We start from the raw sequence: 19,206 nt of genomic DNA, 5'->3' as shown, positions 1-19,206 counted from the left end.
ACGCGAGGCACTTCGCCACACCCTGTACTCCTGTCTTCGCACATTTGTCTATTGCCGCCAATAGTAGGACAATTATTTCCTCTGCTTTCCTGACTCCCTCTCTCCCACTCCGGGCTGCTTTCGCCAGCTCCACAATGAGAGAGGATCCTGTTATCCCGATCTCTCCACTCTGCTCCTGTTTCTAAACTTTTATTCCGAGCCTCCTCGGCAGTATCCCATTCTTTCAGGTATTCCCTTAATTCTTTATGGGTTTTCGGTTTTGGTCCCCTTAAGTCCATTGGCCCTCTTTGACCCCCTTGCTCTACCCAGGGACCTGTTGCGGCATCTAATGGGGTACTCCGACTCATCGGTGCTAATATCTGTCTCTGAGGATTCATCATGGTATCCCTATTCTCCATCTCTGCCCTTTCCCTGTCCCATCGTGCCTGTTCCTCCTGCTGGACCCCTTCTGGGTTGTAGATTGACACAATAGGGCCTATGGTAACCGGTACTTGTAGGGCATCCGGCATTTGATAAGACCTTGCATGTTGCGTTTCTGGCATTTTCTGGACCACGAATCTTCCCACTACTCTCTGTTCGGAACTAGATTGAGGTACTTCCTCCTCTTTTTTGGCATCCCACTCTGTTACTGGGATCGATTTGTATTCCCCCCATCTAGCTCCGTCCTCTTGTGGTAATATAGGACTTGCGGCCCCTCCGCTGTACGGAGGTGGTCTATCTGTCAATAGCCTCTCTATCAAATCCTCTTCTGTCTCGCTTTCCTCTTCTTCTTCTAGAGGTTTCTTTTCTCCCGTAACTTCTAGCATCGGGTACAGTTTGTCTGCTTCTATCTTCTGCACCCTCCATTTCTTAGCTTCATCGTCCCATTTAGCATCCTGCACTGCTTTTACCGATCTTCTCACTCTTTCTTGGCGCCTCTTTACGCTTTTTTCGTGTGCTGTTCTAAACCATACACTAAGTGCTTCGAACTGTGTTGGCCTCGGTAGAGGTCTTGTTGCAAGCATTACCGCTTTTAATTCGTTCAACACATCTAGTTTAAACGTTCCGAATCTCGGAAACGCCAGTTCCTTACTCCCTTCCGTTAGCTTATTCCACTCGGAGATCCATAGTATCGAGTGCAAGCCTACATTTACTGCCATATGATAAGCTGGTGTGCCTTCTGGTGGAGCTTCTTCTCCGGCATATAAGTTTCTTCTATTTCTCCTAAAGATTTTTCTTAAACCCTTAAAGCACTTCATTTTCGATAACCTACAATTTTTCCCTTTATTCTTCCTTGTTTACGTCCCGATGACAACCACCAACCAATCACTACGCGGCTCTCGCTAATCGGCCTATCTCAGCGCGACTTTTCGCTGACCGACCAATCTCTGTGCGACTCTTTGCTGACGTCTGACAAACTAACCAATCTCAGCGCGGTTCTATGCTGACGTCACTCGTTCCCTCTGCAGCAGTTCTCCTCCGTTCTCAACTCGTCTCACAATTTCACATGCGTTTTCCTTCATACACTGAAAAATGACTACTTCCGTCCAAGCGATCACTTTTCTCTGACTGTACGGCCACAGTCTAACTGTAATTGTCACCTCAACTGACGAAACGTCTTCCCTCTTACGGTCAGACGATCGCCTCAACTGATAGGTTACTTACACACAGTAAACGTACGACCAGCGTCCGTTACTCATCCACTCACTCATACACTCCCCCTATCATCGGTCTGTCGGGCAATCAATGGTACCTCATGACTCCCTTTCAATGGTAGACAAATTACTCTAGGTGTTCGATACACCCGAACCACTTAAGTCCTTCCCTGGAGCTTAAGATTTCATCCGGTTGCGCGCGCTCACAACCTTCCCTCAATCACACTACAGGCATTCAACTCCGCTTGACATTACAACACAGGAACAACATAAAACACCGCAATCTTACAACGCATGACCCTTATACTCACTCTCGACCGACTCTGCTGCTTTTCTCTCGTCGCACCGTCAGCACCGTCTTCGGCTGCAATTCTTCTTCTGGTCGTCGATGACTACGGACCTTGGGGTAAACTAAACCTGGCCTAGGTCGTCTTCCTCAAGAAGATAACCATCCTCTGCTACCAACTGCGGGGAATGAGATTTTGATATCAATTTATGATCAATTTAATAACTTATCTCATTCATCTATTTTGGACCGCTAGTATCTGTCATTGAGTAAAAGACAACCCCCGCATAGGTTAGACAAACCCCATTAACTGACGCCACTCCGAAGAACCACTTACAACTGATAAAGTTTGAAAGTTTTATATAAAAGTCAAAGTTAAAGACGATACAATCCTCTCAGGATAAATCTCAATAGATATACAAAAGAATACAAAATCAATTCCAGAATCTGCAATTTAAAACATCGATGTGAAGTGGTTCCTTGGCGTCATCTACAGAAAGAGAAAATAATCAAATTAAATCTGTCCCTACTCTATGCTATGTGACATCCCTACTTCGCAAGTTCCTAACCTAAAAAGGTGTCAGCAGTTTGACTCCCAAAGAAGTTCAAACTCTCTTAGCCTCTAAAGGTAACCTAGGTTTAAGAAGCAGTACCCTCTCTGCCTACCCATCCGCTCTTCTTAAGGGTCCTCGGCCTACTGCTCTCTTGCGCTCTGTGATCTCTCTCAGCGCATCTGCTCAAGGCATCTACCTTTGCCCTCGCTCTGAGCAATTCGCCTCGCTGTTCCTAATCTCCAATTGCTCATTGCTACCTCCTCCCCGGGGTGCTGTCCCTAAAATACACAATCACAGTGTGGGTGAAACGCCCCTTGACGCCCACCACGGACTTTCCCCGATGATGTCAGCTTCTGGCTTCTTCCATTGCTTCATCTCTTTGCGTCGTCCATTAAGTTGACCTTTCTCCTTAGATGTCATCTTCATCTTCTTATTGGTGACTTCATTCAAATTTATAATTGACATTTCAGAGCACAAGTCAACATCGTCAACAGAACTTTAAACTACGACTGTGATGTTGACCCTTCTAGGTCCTGTGAATGGACTTCTCAAAACAAGTTTCAAATTCTTAGCGCTTCTCATCACGTTCAGGCAATAAGCCCCGTCCGGCATTGTCACCTTAAATCTAGTAAGTGCTAGACTTCTTGGCTCTCACGTTCACAGCAAAGCTATTCACGACTCCTGTGAGCCCACTAAATTACATACAGCGGACTACACTCCCGTGAACCCTTGGTCAGTCAGGTTAAAATCACAAATGACCTAAACCTTCCTAACATTCTTACAAAAGCCTTTTACACAGTATAACCTTTAACACACAGTTATATACACGTATTTTAGCAAAAGTCTGTTACACATATATGAATACATTATACATTGTATACAAACTACATAGGGTATAACTTTATATTCTTATTCGCTATATCGTTTTATACATGCTCTATGCATTTCTTCACGTTTCATTTCTCGCTGCTTCTCCGTTTAAAAGTTACACACGTACATGAATTCTACTTTGCACGTTATACATTTCATACGCATTTCCATACATTTCTACATTAGCCCATTATATATACGGCCTTCTAAATCTAATGCATGTTCTAAAGTGAATACAGTTACATTTCCTATATTACTTTTGACTACATTGGTTAACTTTACGCTATAAGTGTCAACTTTACGTTACAATATGTACTTCATTCCTACATTTACACGATGTGCTTGTGAATATGCCCTATACCTAATTTTTGTTCAAATTTGCGCTCTCTCAAACCTTTGGGAGTGAAACTGCAGACTCTGAGACAATTGGGTTGGGTAATAACTGTATTTCTTCCTGGAGTATTTTAGTGCTTCAATTTATCATTGTCTTTTTACTATGTTGCCATACCGTAATTCATGTGATTTGGGTGTTGTTTTTTCAATTTTGACCTTTGAATTTACTGTACATATATATTCAGTAGCATAGCAAAGGTGTTAATGCCCTAACACAAGCTTGGAAGAAGCCCCCAGGTAGTAGGTCCAACAGTCTAACTCCCTGACATGTCACTCTCTTGACAAGCAAAATGCTCTCTAGAACTGCTCTATACCTGTGGCTCATGATAATTAAACACAATGGCCAAGTAATGAAACAAATCAAATCAAGTTTACTAGACGACTGATGTTCAGCTAATGGTTTTCATAAATTATGGCTGTTTATTAAGTCATCAATATGAGAACTAATAATTTTTTTCTTTAATGTAGGTTTCTTACCAATGGAAAATGAAGCATACTTGTGTTAAACAACGCTTGAATAAACCATTCCTCTATTGTACTATTCCTGGAAGTTATCTTTTCAACTGACTTGATGGCATATCAGATGGTGCACAAAGTCATTTTTAACTTAATTCAATGGCTGGCTGTATGACTGACAGCTGCCTGAAGCTGTAATTCAAATAAAAAAGAGGTCCCACTTATAATTGGATGATCTGTTTCTACCTGGGCTGCCAAATGTCATTCACCAGTTGTGAAGAAATGTTGGAGTGCTGTTTGACAAATATCTTTGTCTTTCCAAGATAGCTTCATCTCTTTTCAATACTGAAAGATTTTGAGGGAAATTCTGCCATAGCTTCTCGGCAATGTACACTGTCCAATTATTCAAGACGTCATGCCGGCCTGTAATGATTATGCTAGTGCTCTCTGTTTAGGGCTATCTCATATGTGGTATGACGACTCCAACTTGTGCAAATCCGTGCAGCCCATCTTTTACTTTGACTCCCCAAAGTTCACATATATTTCTGTCTTCAATGCCTGCATTGGTCTTTGATTGAGAAACATATTTTTTCAAAAGGGTTTGTATTGGTCTTAACATACTTCACAGACGGGGACCCGAATTATTCAGATGACTATATTGTTGGTACTCTCTTAAAAGAATTTTATAATAGTCAGCTGCTTACAAAAAAAGCATTGTCAAGTTGGCTGGTAGCAATGAAGTGGAAGTACCTCTAGCTAACCTTAAGAAAGTAAACAAACCTGCAAAGATTAAGGAAACTCTTCAAAGCTATTTACCAACAGAAGTCTAATGGTTTCCATGAGCTTATGCACCAGGAAAACCTTGGGTAATCACACACTACATTAAAACTAAAAGTAACTGACAAATGAACTGATCTTAGGTGTTTGATGCCATTAATGTCCTGCAAATGGATCCTCAAGAGCCAGTGACAGAAGAAAATACTTATGCACCAGATGAACATTTCCATGCACTAAGAGTTCCATAACCTGGCAACTTGGCCTTTGGTCTTGTTCCTGTTTATGCTCATGAAACTCCTTAGTGACTTGCAATTTCCTTAGAGGTAAATCAGGAGATACTTAGGGGCGGATTCCGATCCGGTAAAATTCTCGTCCGTACGATTCACATCCGGAGCCATTTCCGTATGACTCGTACACACACCGTACGACTTGACGAGTGCGATCCGGACCAGGGTATCAGGACGCAATTCTTATGGTCCACGTCAGGTAAGGGCGATTCGTATGGAAAAGCGCACATTCACAAACACACCGTACGGTGCGTACCCCCCATGATCGCAGGGGTACGCACTGTACCCCTGCAATCATGGGGGGTACGCACCGTACACCCAGCGGACATGGGGTACGCACCGTACACCCAGCGTACATGGGGTACGGTGCGTACACCCCAAGATCTCGGGGTACGGTGCATACACCCCGTGATCGCAGGGGTACGGTGCGTACCCCCGCGATCATGGGGGGTATGCACCATACCGGCGGGGGGCGTTCCGTACCTGTTTCGGGACAAACTCTGCTTTTACGGCTGTTTTCAGCTCCCATAGAAAAAGGGTCATACGGTGCGTACCCAACACGAATCGTACTTGCCGGGTCGAAAAAGCTGCCGCGAACCGTACAGATGTCCCGTACAGCGGGTTCCGAGGGAGATTCATACGGGGATTTGATTCGTACGGTCCCTGTACGATTCGTATGGAGTCCAGCTCCTGGTACGGATCGTACTTCGTCGTACGTACAGGGTACGATTCGTACGGGAAAACGCTCCGAATGGCAATTCAGAACGCTTTTTACCGGATCGGAATCGACCCCCAAATGTCCATCTCTAAAACATGTGAAGAAATTCAGCACATTGAGAGTTCCCCTTTTCTTTTTCTGTTTCTCAACAGAAACCCAGATCTCTTTAGAATTCTGCCTCTGCCTAGATTCTTGGAACTATTCTGAATCTCGTTTATTTGTTGGTCCATTCTAGTGTGAGTTCTTCTCCCCCATTTATCTTGGAATCATACTGCTCTAGGCCCTTGATTACCTTGTTAATTAACCAATTCTTATCCAACATTGCATGTTTCTCTGGATTTATCTCTGTCAAATCGCACAAGTATTGTTCAAATGGGTTAGAGTACTCGCCCGAGACACTCGGCCACGATCAACTGGGTAAGAGATTGAAAATCCTTAACTCTTTTTTTCACCCACTTGCTGCAGTTTCACACCATCACACAAATTCAACTTTCAAACAAAACATTATCCACTTTCTTATTCTTATGGACCTCTGAAGGTACTAAGGTGGTGTCAGTCCAAACTGTCTGATCAGAACCGCCTTCAAACAGTGCAAAGTCACAAAATTTGACAAAAACTGGTGCACATTACTGAAAAGATATATACTTTCCAGTGAAAAACCTGCTTATTTGCTGGAACTTTGCCACAAAGTACCACACATGGTGCTTACTGCTCCTTTACATTTCTTAGTGCCAAAGGGGCCATTTCATTTCTAGTACAAGAGTAGTCTTATGCAACCTCCCATTGGTTTTGACACAAAGCCCTATCTACAAGCAGTGATAGACAGGGCTTTGTGCCAAAAAATAATGCCATTTCATGTGAGAGAATAGAACACATAAAAAAGTCTCAGTAGGTTGCCAGGAGGAGACTACCTTGAGAAGAAATGATTGAATCAATCAATCAATTAGGGAATTGTAAGTGCGCTACTCACTCATGAGGGTCTCAAGGTGCTAAGGAGGTGTGGGGGGGTCCGCAGATCTGTTTAGCCAAAGAGTCAGGTCTTTAGGGCCTTCCTGAAGGTGTTCAGGGAGGGGGCACGTCTGATGTCTGCCGGTACCTCGTTCCCGGTCTTGGCAGCAATGTGAGAGAAGGATCTTCCGCCTACTCTGGCTCTGTGGCTGCACAGGGTTTCGGCCAGTGCGTGGTTGGAAGATCGGAGGTTTCTGTGGAAGTTTATTCTGTCATTGAGGTATTTAGTTCCGTTGTCGTGTAGGGATTTGTGGGTATGATTGAGGATTTTAAAAACAACTCTTTTCTCCACGGGGAGCCAGAGGAGACTTCGTAGGTGTTGTCTGATGTGTTTGTGCCGGGGGATGCAGAGGACGAGTCTGGCGGCAGTGTTCTGTATTGTCTGGAGTTTGCAGAGTAGGGAATTGTTGATGCCGGTGTAGAGTGCCTTTCCCCAGTCAAGTCTGTTAATGATGAATGCGTGGGTGACTGTCTCCTTTGACTCAGGGGGTATCCATTTGAAGTTCTTGTGGAGGATGCGGAAGGTGTTGAAGCAGCTGGAGGTGACGGCATTGACCTGTCAGTTCATGGTGAGTGATGAGTCGAGTACGATGCCGAGGTTCTTGGCATGGTCTGAAGGGGTAGGTGGGCTTCCTAGGGTGGTCAGCCACCAGGTGCTGTCCCATGCAGAAGGGATGGTACCAAGGATGAGTACTTCTGTCTTCTCTGCATTGAGCTTCAGGCAGCTGTTGGTCATCCAGACTGAGACATCTTGCATTCCTTTCTGGAAGTTGAGTTTGGCAGTGGTGGGGTCTTTGGTGAGGGAGAGGATGAGCTTGGTGTTGTCAGCGTAGAATATTGAGGTTGTGTTTTTGGACGATGGCTGTGAGGGGGGCCATGTACATATTGAAGAGGGTGGGGCTCAGGGATAAACCCTGTGGGACTCCGCAGGTGATTTTTGTGGGGTCGTAGAGGAAGGGTGGGAGTCTGATCCTTTGGCTTCTTCCGGTGAGGAATGATCGGATCCAGTCCAGGGCTGTTCCTTGTATGCCTGTGTCGTGTAGTCTAGCGGTAGGAGATGGTGTTGAAGGCCGCTGATAGGTCGAGTAGGATGAGGGCAGTGGAGTGGCCTTGGTCCAGCAGGATGTGGATGTCATCTGTGGCGGCGAGAAGGGCAGTCTCTGTGTTGTGGTTGCTTCAGAATCTCGATTGGGACGGGTCGGGGACGGCGTTCTCTTCAATGTATTGTGTTAGTTTCCTCTTGACTGTTTTCTCTGCAACTTTAGTTGTGAAGGGGAGGAGCGAGATGGGCCGATAGTTCTTGAGGTCAGTGGGGTCAGCTGTTGGCTTCTTGAGCAGAGGTCTGACTTCTGCGCATTTCCAAACGTCTGGGAAGGTGCCTGTTTTGAAGGTGGTGATGATGGTGCATTGTAGTTCTGGTGCGATGGCAGCCGCGGCTCTGTGGTAGATGTGAGGGGGGCGGTGGTTGAGGCGGTGTCTTCGACCGTGATTGGTGTCCAGTTGGAGATGGTGAACTGGCTGGTGTTTCTGAGGGGTGGGGGGAGTCTGTGGTGCCTGAAGGATGGTCGATGTAGTTGTCGTAGAGGTTTTTGATCTTGAGGTGGAAATAGGTTCCAAGCTTGTCGCTGAGGTCTTGGGATGGGGTGATGTCTGTTACTTGGCTGCGTGGGTTGGTGAATTCTTGAATGACACTGAAAAGTTCCTTGGAGTTGCTGGAGTTGGCCGGGATTTTGTTGTGGATGAAGTTCCTCTTGGTGGCTCTGATCTGGTTGTGGTAGTCGGTCATGGCGTTCTTGTAGGTGGTGTGGTTTTTGGTTGTCTTTGTGTTTCCCCAGTTCTTCTCCAGGCATCTGCAGGTGCGTCTGGCTTCTTTGAGAGCGGTGGTGAACCAGGCGGCTTTCCTGGGGTGTTGTCTGCCAGGGTTGCGCAGCCGGCGAGCTTGTCTGTGCAGTTGGAGATCCAGGTGTGGAGTTCTCTGGCTGTTTCCTTTGCGTCGGGTGCCCAGGTGTGCTTATCTTGGGTGAGGGTGGAGTTAAGTTGCTTGTTGGTAACCTGCTCCAGTTTCTTTGTGGTGGGCGTGGGGCTGGTTTGGGTGCCTTGGGTTTGTTGATGGCGAAGTGTACGCAGTGGTGGTCGGTCCATGGTGGTTGCGTTGTGTGGCTGAATTGGACGCTATTTCTTGCCGCGAAGATGAGGTCGAGGGTGTGTCCTGCTCTGTGGGTCGGTGTATTGACAAGTTGTTTAAGTCTGATACTGGTGAGGTTGTCACGTAGGATAGTGGAGTTGGGGTCACCGGGGTTGTCGAGGTGGAAGTTCAAGTCTCCAGTGAGTATGTAGTTTGTTGAGGTGATGGTGTGGGGTGCGATGAAGTCGGTGATGGTGGCAAAGAGTGTTCGGGAGCCGGGAGGGTTTGTAGATGAGAGTTCCTCGGAATGTGGCATTGGGGGTGGTCTGGACTTGGAAGTGCAGTTTTTCAGTGGAGGGGAAGGTTTTGCTGGAGGTGGTGAGGCGGAGGGTGCTCTTGTGAGCGATGGCGAGGCCTGGGTGGTTGGGGAAGCCTTTTCTCTGGATCCTGGATCCATCTGGGATGGTGGTGCTGATGTCGGGGGAAGAGGATGCGTTCGTCCAGGTCTCTGTGAAGAAGGCGATGTTGAGCGAGAGAGAGTCGAATAGGTTCCAAATTTCCATGGCGTGTTTGTGTACGGAGCGTACGTTGAGGAGGATGCATTTTAGGGTGTTGCCGGTGCTGGCGTCAGCGGTGTTGGAGACCGGGGATGGCGGTGAGTGTCTGGTGGCAGTGGAGGCAGGAGAACAGGCCATGGGTCATGTTCAGCTAGGCCTGTTGGAGCTCTCTAAGTCTTCCAGGCTTGCGTGCGAGGAGGGTGGTGGTGTTGTAGCAATGGGTAATAGAAGGTCCAGGGTTCCTGGCGCTGGCCGCAGTCGGGTCGCGAATGGGTGCAGACGGGCTGGCCATTGATGAACCTTAGGCACATAAGCGGTGAGCCCACTGCAAGCTTCTGCTGCATCGCCATTAAGTAGGGGAGGTTGGAGGGAGGAGAGGCTGGGAGGCGGGAGCGGGGGAATTTTGGGGGGGAATTCCCAGGTGGAATTCCATGGGGGTAGGGCTGCAGGGGCAGCAGCGGCGAAAGGTTCAGGCAGGCACGAGAAAATAAAAACTGTGGTGTAATTAGAGCAAGACACAGATCGCACAATGCCAGTGGCACAAAAGGGAAAAATTAAGAAAAAAAATGGCTGAGAAAGGTTACGGCGGTTGCAGGCAGTCTGGTCCCAGTTGGAGCAGCCAACAGGAGCGGGCAGCAGCCTCAAATCTCCCAAGGAGGATGTCTGGGTCTGGAGGCAAGAGACAGCACAGCAGAGCTGCAGGGAGAGAGTGGACCTAGACCGAGGCTCTACTTTGCTGCGTGAGCCAGTCTTCTGAGGCAAATGTCATGTGAGACTGTGTGATACAACATGCTGAGGAATATAGCATATTTCACTTAATTCAAACTTCGCTCACATCTAATTATGAAATGCATTGTCTGTATTAACTGGTGTGCCAGTGCTAGAACAGCACAGAAGCTGCAGATGAAAATAGGCACCTTGACATAGACATAGCTTTGTGTTATTTAATTTACTGAAGTAGCAGATAATGCATGAGAGCTAGTCTGTGCATTGATTGAACTAGTCCGAGTAGCTCTGACAGATTTGGGTATGTGCCCAAGTACTCGCATTGCATTCAAGCATATTAGGAAAATCAGTTGCGTCAAAAGAAAGTCCCTGAACCCCCCATAGTAAATAAACTAAACATAAATTGAAGCAGGACAACCTATGGTTCAGCTGCAAAAATCATAATGAAAGAAACCAAATTGTGCCCTAGAATACTGGTCACAGAATAAAGCCTTTATCAGAGATTAAATTGCACAAATATGTCACCATGAAAAAGCAGTTGCTAATTTGTAGTCTACCGAGACATAGATGTGATTTGCTTATATTTTAGGGCTTTAAACGATTTTGCACAGACTCAGCCAACCAACATACAATAATCTAATTTTGTATAAGTGCATGCAATCAAATTGGTTCATACAAAAGAAACCCATAATTTTCAAAATGCTAACATCTACATGTAAAAACTGAAATGTAAGCTTTCTGTTTAACGTGAAAGTCATAAGGAAAGATGTTCAGGTGGTCTGGCCTACTGCAAAGTTATGGTGTAATTTACATTTAAGAGCAGCTTGCAATTGTGAATTGATTTAAAACTGAGAGTAGTGAATCTGTCATTTAGTGATATCAAACTGCTTATTGTTCTGTTGTTTAAGTCCCTCAAAATAAATATTATGGTGATATTTGAATACATCCTCTAAGTGTACTAATTTTATAAGAACATGCCATTCCTAGTAAAATTATACTTCATCCTGTTGTTGGAATAACATTGCTTCAGTTCACTGTCTGTGACAATGTAGCACTTAGTGCAATGCAAAGCTGATAACTCACTCATCTAGCAATCGCCTAAATAAATATATTGCATAGTGCATATTAATATGCGAAGAAAGCCAAATTAACATAACTATACCGAACTCCTGGCACATGCATTTAAATGTAACAATAGCTATCGAGGCCTCGAGGTTATTTGCAAGTAAATCATTGTATATTGTTTCACAGTGCAGTGCACCATCTTTTAAAAACATTTTTTTAATTGCAAATAAAGATCAATCGCCAACCGTGAAGTATTTTGGAACTCAAAACTGATGCAAATAGTTTTTTGAATTGCTTTTAAAACCAAAGAAGACAGGATTTTGCGGCAAAAGATAGCACCCAATTCAAATAGGCACTATCACAGAGAAATACTTATTTTCTCCTTTCTTTTCTGACTTTGCATATGTGCTGCACTGTACAACACACATACAAAGTGGGGAAAAGTTTTAGTTAGTCTAAAAATAGCATTTTGTACTGGAATGGTATACTTCCAGTACAAACCTATTCCAGACTCATACAGACACCCTTGCAAAGGGACACACAGCAGCAAAATTCAGCACTAGTGCCAGGGAGCGGGGAGGAGAGTGCCATATTTCTGCAAATATAGCACTCTCCTGCTATCCCCTTCTCTTGCAACACAGCACAGCATTTTTTGCTGCTGCACTGCATTGCATGAGTTTTGGTAAATATGAGCCAATAAGCCTACATTCAATAACTTCATCTAAAGAAAGGTTTATTTTAGTAAATAGAGAAGATATTAATTGTATGAAAAATATTTGGACAAATACAAGATTATGTCGCTTTCCCTTTAAGTGTCTGTCATTTCTGCTGCTAGCATCTGTTTCTGATGAGCAATAATACTTGATTAAACACGGAATCAAAGACTGACCACAATTAATTATTCTGCAGAAACACCCTGCAAAATATCTCTTGGCATGGTTTTAATGAAATGATTGTCTTTTTCTTCACATAATCCAAAAGGCAAGAGTTGTCCAATATCTAGCTCTGTGTGAATATCTGCCTAGGAATCAGTTTCGAAAATCTGTACAATGTATTTATTAATTCATTGTTTATGGTTTTATATGGCTTCAACTAGACCTGAAAGTACTTTATTGAGACTCAGGGTACTAGATAAACGATACAAACTGTAAAATCTTCATGAAGAGAACATCACATGCAATCACATTATTTACACTTAGAAGCAATAATAAGTAAAATAAAATAAATATTACTTTCTGTTCCTGTGGAAGGCATGGAAAAAAGAAAGAGGAAGGTAGGAACACAAGATACAGGTAGGCACAAAATGAAGAAAGATGAAGGCAAGAAAAAACCAAAATAAAGGAAGAAAAAGGAAGGCTAAAGAAAAAAGAGTAAGGCAAAAAAGAAAATGGAATGGGGGAAAAAAGCAAGAGGAAGGCAGGAAAGGAAGAAACAGGAAAGAAAGAATACAATAATTATGAAAAGAAAAAAGGTGAAAAGAAGGAATTAAATAAATGGGAAATAAGGAGAAAAAAGCAAAGAAGTAAAGACAGAGGAAAGAAAAAAGAGGAAAGCAGCAGAAAAAGAAAGACAAAAGGATGAAGGTAAGAAGGAAGCAATAAAGCAAAGAAAAAAGGAATGACAGAAAGACAGGGTTGAACAAAGGTCGCTTCAAAAGGAATTTACAACAGCATTGGCAGGAGACAGGAACTGATAAAGCTAGAATGTGCCCGGCGCTCATTTCTGGTAGAAAACATCCTGCTATCAAATCATGCTCTACAAACAAAGGCAACACTAAAGTAAGTAACTGGTAATCAAAGGAACTACAGTGTATGTGGATGTGCTCCTTGTGAAAGGGCTAAATGCAATCACTCAAAGCGAAGTGAGCCAGTGGCTGTAGTAGAGTGACCCATTGCCAAATGCTGTTTTGTAGTAAATGGACATACAAGTGAATTACACAACAGACCACATAATGAAGGGAAGTGGCTGAATTACCCTTCAAGTGGGTATATTATACATATAATTTTAGTAAAATTAAAAGGTCTTGACTATTACCAAACCTAAAAGACTGCATGGGCCATGTGTAATGTGAAAACCTAATTAGATAACTATGAGCAATATCTCCAGATTCAATCTACTAAATGACTTTCAATTAGGATTCAGACCTAACCATAGTACGGAAACTGCAATTCTGCATATAGTGAACGATGCTCTACTTTCCCTCGACCATACCGAAACATGTCTCCTAATCCTGCTTCACCTATCGTCGGCGTGCCAAAATTCTAGATCACATGAAGAATAGAATGGGAGTAGAGGGTACTGTCCTAAAATAGTTTAGCTCTTTCCAAGAAAAAAGATCACAAAAAGTCATAGTCAACCAAACTTTATCAGTTTCATCCGGAAATACAATCGGAGTTCCACTCAATCTGTACATAGAACCACTCACGGAAACTCTACAGCAAGCAAACATCTCTTTCCACATGTACGTAGATGACATTCAGCTGCACATCAAAGTCACCTTGACAGAAGAGATAGTATCATGAACCAGGCACTAAAGAGAACCAATCATTGGCTAACCAATAACCATCTGAAGCTTAACCCACATACAATCAAATTCCTGCTGATCTCCCCCTAGAAAAGGTCCACAAACATTACAGAGTGGACCAATCTGATTACGGCATTAACCCCTTCCCAGCGGGGATAATTCCCCCGTGGTGCGGGGGGCCGCGCATGGCGCCGCGGTTCTCATGACAAGCTCAGCTCATCATGCTGCACAGTGGAGCTGTGCTCATGATGAGCCGAGCTTGTTATGACTATGTCCACTCAATGGAACGCCCCGCACAGGAGGGGCATTATCCCCGCTTGGGCGTTCCGCGGCGGTTATGACGAGCTCAGCTCGTCATGAGCACAGCTCCACAGTCCCGGTTGTATGGCATTACAACACCGGCTTTTACCCCGCATGCCATTACAACATGGGGATTCCAATGAAAGTCATTACAACGACTTTTGCTGGAGGGCTCTGGATAGTGGATTAGTTTAATTTTCTATTCCAACTCCAGCCCACGTTGACAGTGGTGAAGGTATTGGATAGAAAATTTAACTATTCCCTATCCAACAGCGCCCTCCAGCGAAAGTCGTTCTAACAACTTTCGTTGTAATCCCTGCGTTGTAATGGCAGTGTGGGGTAATCCCCGCGTTGTCATGGCTGTTTCCCACTGTGCCTCATGACGAGCTGAGCTTGTCATGAGTGTCCAACTGGCTAAACTGTACTCCAAAGATTGTTGATTCCACTAAATCCGGGGGTAATTATTCTTGACAATAACTTGTATTAACACAATGGCAAAAAACGCCCAGTTCCATTTAAGCTACCTAAGAAAACTGAAACCATTTTTAAATAAGTCAGACCTCAAAACAGCAGTTCAGGCATTTGTCATTTCAAGGATAGAGTATGGTTACACAATGCTGGCCGGTCTTCCCAAGATCTTAACAACCCCACTGAAAGCTTGTCTTAATGCGGCCACAAGACTTATTCCGGGATCCAAAAAATTCGACCACATCACCCCTCATTTGAAAGCTCTCAACTGGTTGCCCTACAAAGCAAGAGTACAATTTAAGTTGGCATGCAACACTCAGAAGGTGGTCCATTACCAAACACCTGTGTAACTAGCCTAGAAAATCACTCCATCTGGAGGATGCCGTATCTCTAGGATCCATGGGGATCTACTACTGAAACCCGACTGTTTTCGTAAGAAAAGAACTTATGACCGAGCATTCTCTGGCGCTGCTCCTTGAATCTGGCATGCTCTCCCTCCCAACATTAGAAAAATCCCATCCATCCCTGCATTAAAAAACAAAGCTAAATCCTTTTATATGAGTAAATATCTCCCATGATCTCAACTGGCTCGCCAGCATCATGGATCCTGCCTGATCAGTTACGCGCTACCTTTCTTTGAACAATAGCCTTTCTGTGGTTTGTATATATGTACATTGAGCTTAATGTTTTTATTCTAAATATTTGTACAACAACAGAAGACTTGGTAACATAACTGTTTTGGAAATGAAAATGAAAGCGATCTGACACCCTACTCCGGGTCATGTTTTCGCTATATAAAACACCAAATAAAAAAAAAAAAATTAAAAAGACATGTCTTTCTGTAAAGTGGAAATGCACCTGAAACATCTTCTGTAGTATGCGCTTAATGAACATTTATATATTGTTATAATTTATCTCTCAAGTGGGCTGTTTCTCTTTAGGGTTCCAATGTCTGTTGTATTCGGTGGTGAAAGGTTCAGTTGTTTTGATTAGTTGATGTGAAACCTGTTGCTTTCTTTCTTGTAGCCTGACTTGACCTTCCCTAAATATTTCATGAATCTTGGGTCTATCAAGTACTCAGAAAATCTGAAAAATAGGTTAATCTTAGTCTCATTCGGGCCCATTACTATGCAGGTTGGCCAAGTGTCCCATATTCCCATTTAGGATGTGACCGGCCTTTACAGCAGTTGGAAAGTGTATCTTTTCTATTGCGGCTTGTGCTGCGAGCTGCAGCACACACCGCAATATGAAATATGTACTTTTTAAACATCCATGCACCATGTGGCAGGCACCATGCAGTGCCTGCCACACCATGCATGGATGTTTTGGGGGGGCACCACAGGTGCCTCCCAAGACTCATAGCGGAGGCTGCAGACCCATTTAGGGGCACCAAAAGCCTGTTTCTGCCAACATTTCCATGGCGGTCAGACTGCCATAGAAAGGCTGTGGGAAACGTGCAACATAATCCCCATGGCGGTGCCTGAGCAGGCACCACCTCCATTCTAGGGAGTACAAACTGCCCTTCCCCCGACGGGCCCCTTGAGCCTGTCAGAGGCAGAGCAGATTTCACCCGCAGGCATCTGTGGGATCGCCTATATCATCATAAGGCGGTCGGACACATGCCTCAGATGTTGGTCAGATAGCCACTGATGAGCTGTTGGATGGCCTTCTGTCTGACAGCTAATGGGGCCCATTTTTGTCAATGGAATTAACGTTACTATTTAAGTTGCCCCTTATCCACAAAATTCTTATTAGAAAAAAAATATTTGATGCCATTTCAGACTACAATGTTTTACATTGTAAAGGTAAATTGCTGTAAGGTTTACAAGTGTTGTTAACTCATTCTAATAAAAAAACATTATTTATGAAAATATACAAATAAATATGTGTAAATTGAAATAAAATATTTTGTCAGAGGAGGTATCTAATAAATATATAACTTTTTTGTACCAGAGGTCCAAAAAATCACCCACATGCATTACAAAGTTTAGATATCATAATGCATTTTGTGCAGAATGCACTCAGTGAGGAACATTGGTAACACTTTGTATAATTATGTCAATATTCTCATAAATATGTAGAAAATGTCCATATTTGTAGCATTTTTTTATTGCCAATATTAGACTCCAGACAATCCAACGTTTTTGTTTGATGTGTGCAGGCTATGCTAATACATTTTTAAAACAATAACTGACTTGAATAAACATGCCAGAGAGGTTTTCATATAATTTTGTATATGATTTTTATACTGCAGTGGTTGAGAGGAATTTCAAGAGTTATGTAGTGTTGATATAGTTAATTTCACAATAATTCACTTGAGATTGTCATATTAAAAGTTTCGTAAGACATTGCTTGAATAATTTATACATGTCCATTCACCAAGAAAAAATGACACCTTGTTTTTAAAGTCATAAATGAAAGTGAAAATCTTGTTTTCTTTCGATGACTGAGAATGTATCTAGAGGTATTTATGTAGAGAAGTTAAGGCTATGCACATAGAGAGTTTTTTTAGACTTTCAATTTGAATGTGAAGGGTTTTCTATAACAATGCTCCGGAGAGGAATATCAATTTTGATTGCTTCATCAGCAGGTCCTTGCACCAGCTCCCCCGCGGCAGTTGTCCTGTCTGCTACCCTCTGCTGCTTGCCTACCTTCTGCTCTCTGTGTGTGCCTCCTCTGTTCATTTCTTGCTGTTTTGCCTTTTCTAATTTTTTTCCGCTCCCTGTTTTGCCTTTTTCTGCTCGTTTTTTCTGCCCTATATTTGGCCTTTTCTGCTTGTGTTCTGCCCTCTCTTTTTGCCTTTTCTGCTCGTTTTCCTGTCTTCTGTTTTGCACTCGTCTGTACTGTTTCGCCTTTTCTGCTAGTTTTTCTTCCTTCTTTTTAGCCCTTTTCTGCTTGTTTATTCCCTCCTGCTGCTGCTTCCTCAAGACCTTACTTTTCGACGGAGACCTTGGACCTCTGCACCCAGATACCACCGGTGGGGTGACAGTGCAGTACTCTAGAAATATTGATTGATTGATCCATTTAATCAATTGAGTAATTTATAATGTAGGGAACAATTACTGTTTTGTTATGAGATGACTTGAGTCTTTGTGGATTTAGTTGCATAATTGAAACAGCTGAAAAAACATTCTAGAAATATTTAAAGGAATTAACTTCAGCTTGAATATCTATATCGAAAACCTGTTTGTGGAATCAACGGCTAACATTAACACAAAAGGTATTTAATCAGAAAAATCATCTTTGCTATTGGAGGGTAACAGTACAACCCAGTATCTCCTTGGTTTTCAATATGGCTCTATAGCCCTTAGCAATTGTGATATGTTCTAATGAAAGAATAAAGGACATCTGAACAGGCTTTGGATCAATCAAGTGTTTCTTATTAAGTGGGAGTATATTCCCAGAGATCTTGATTCAGCAGATACATTTTCAACTTTTCAGTTCTTCAAGTAAGTTGGATTAAGCCTGTCTTAATGCCCAAACATAGTTGGGAAAAGTGATTATGCATCTTTTCTATTTAAATGGGAAGCAACACATTTAACTTACCTAAGGATTGTGATCACAAGTAATGTGATGACCCTTATTAGCACTAATCTAGAAAGGTCTATCAGATTCTTAAGCAAGAATTTCAACATTTGTGGGTTTTGCATCTATGTCTTCAGGAAAGGATAAATCCTAAAGTACTTAATATCTCACAGATCCTAGATCCACCATATAAAGAACATAAGCACACCCATCCAGAAAATGTAACACGAACATGTATATCGTCTCCTATGATGCTAGAATCAATATATATACATTTAAAATCTAGTATTCAAAAACTAGGCTTTTGCTTTAGTCAACTATAGAAATGCTGATAATTATTCATACTATCGCAGGCTCAAGAGTGGTGAATAATTTGCTATTAGATAAAGAAGGGTTAAAGGTAAATGCCTGTAATAGACCCTAACTTCAGGAAGACTCTGACAAATAGTAATTAAACACATATAATGAATTTGAAATGATTTGTTTTTCTAAATAAAAACGATTTTTCAAAGAACGTCATATAAAATATTTCTAAGATAGTTTTATAGAGTATGCACATTGCAAGTACTTACAATGATCAATGCATGCAAGGCAAACACTTACTACAAGTCCCGATTTCTTTTTGGCGCAATATATGCCACATACTCCACAGAGCAGAAACTGTAAGAAGAGAGAAGAGAATAATCAACTCAATAAAACGAACAGTGACATGCTGTAGCATGGTACAGTTTAGCATTTGATCCTCATCTTTACCCCGTAGTCATCATCATTAACTTCTGTGGTGTATATATTAACCATAAAAATACAATAAAGATAGATAAAAACAAACACATTGACAATCATAAAGTGTATATAAACAACTGGGTCCCAGTAAATATGTCCAAACATAATAAGACAGGAAGAAATTAGCTCAACATTTCCTTAAGTAAAAGC

The 19,206-nt window shown here is 42.8% G+C and overlaps 1 protein-coding gene across 1 annotated transcript in view; it reads right to left on the bottom strand.

Annotated features, from left to right (window-relative positions):
• The window catches only part of TMEM196 (transmembrane protein 196), a 299,739-nt gene that overhangs the window by 134,113 nt on the left and 146,420 nt on the right, over nucleotides 1-19,206 (bottom strand). The window contains exon 2 of the mRNA XM_086939995.1: nucleotides 18,877-18,933. Coding sequence (XP_086796121.1) covers nucleotides 18,877-18,933 — 57 coding nt within the window. The remainder of the gene's footprint in view (nucleotides 1-18,876; nucleotides 18,934-19,206) is intronic.

This window comes from Lissotriton vulgaris, chromosome 10, assembly GCF_964263255.1.
Source record: "Lissotriton vulgaris chromosome 10, aLisVul1.2, whole genome shotgun sequence".
In the NCBI taxonomy this organism is placed as follows: domain Eukaryota; kingdom Metazoa; phylum Chordata; class Amphibia; order Caudata; family Salamandridae; genus Lissotriton; species Lissotriton vulgaris.
This window is presented reverse-complemented; position numbering and strand designations above follow the sequence as displayed.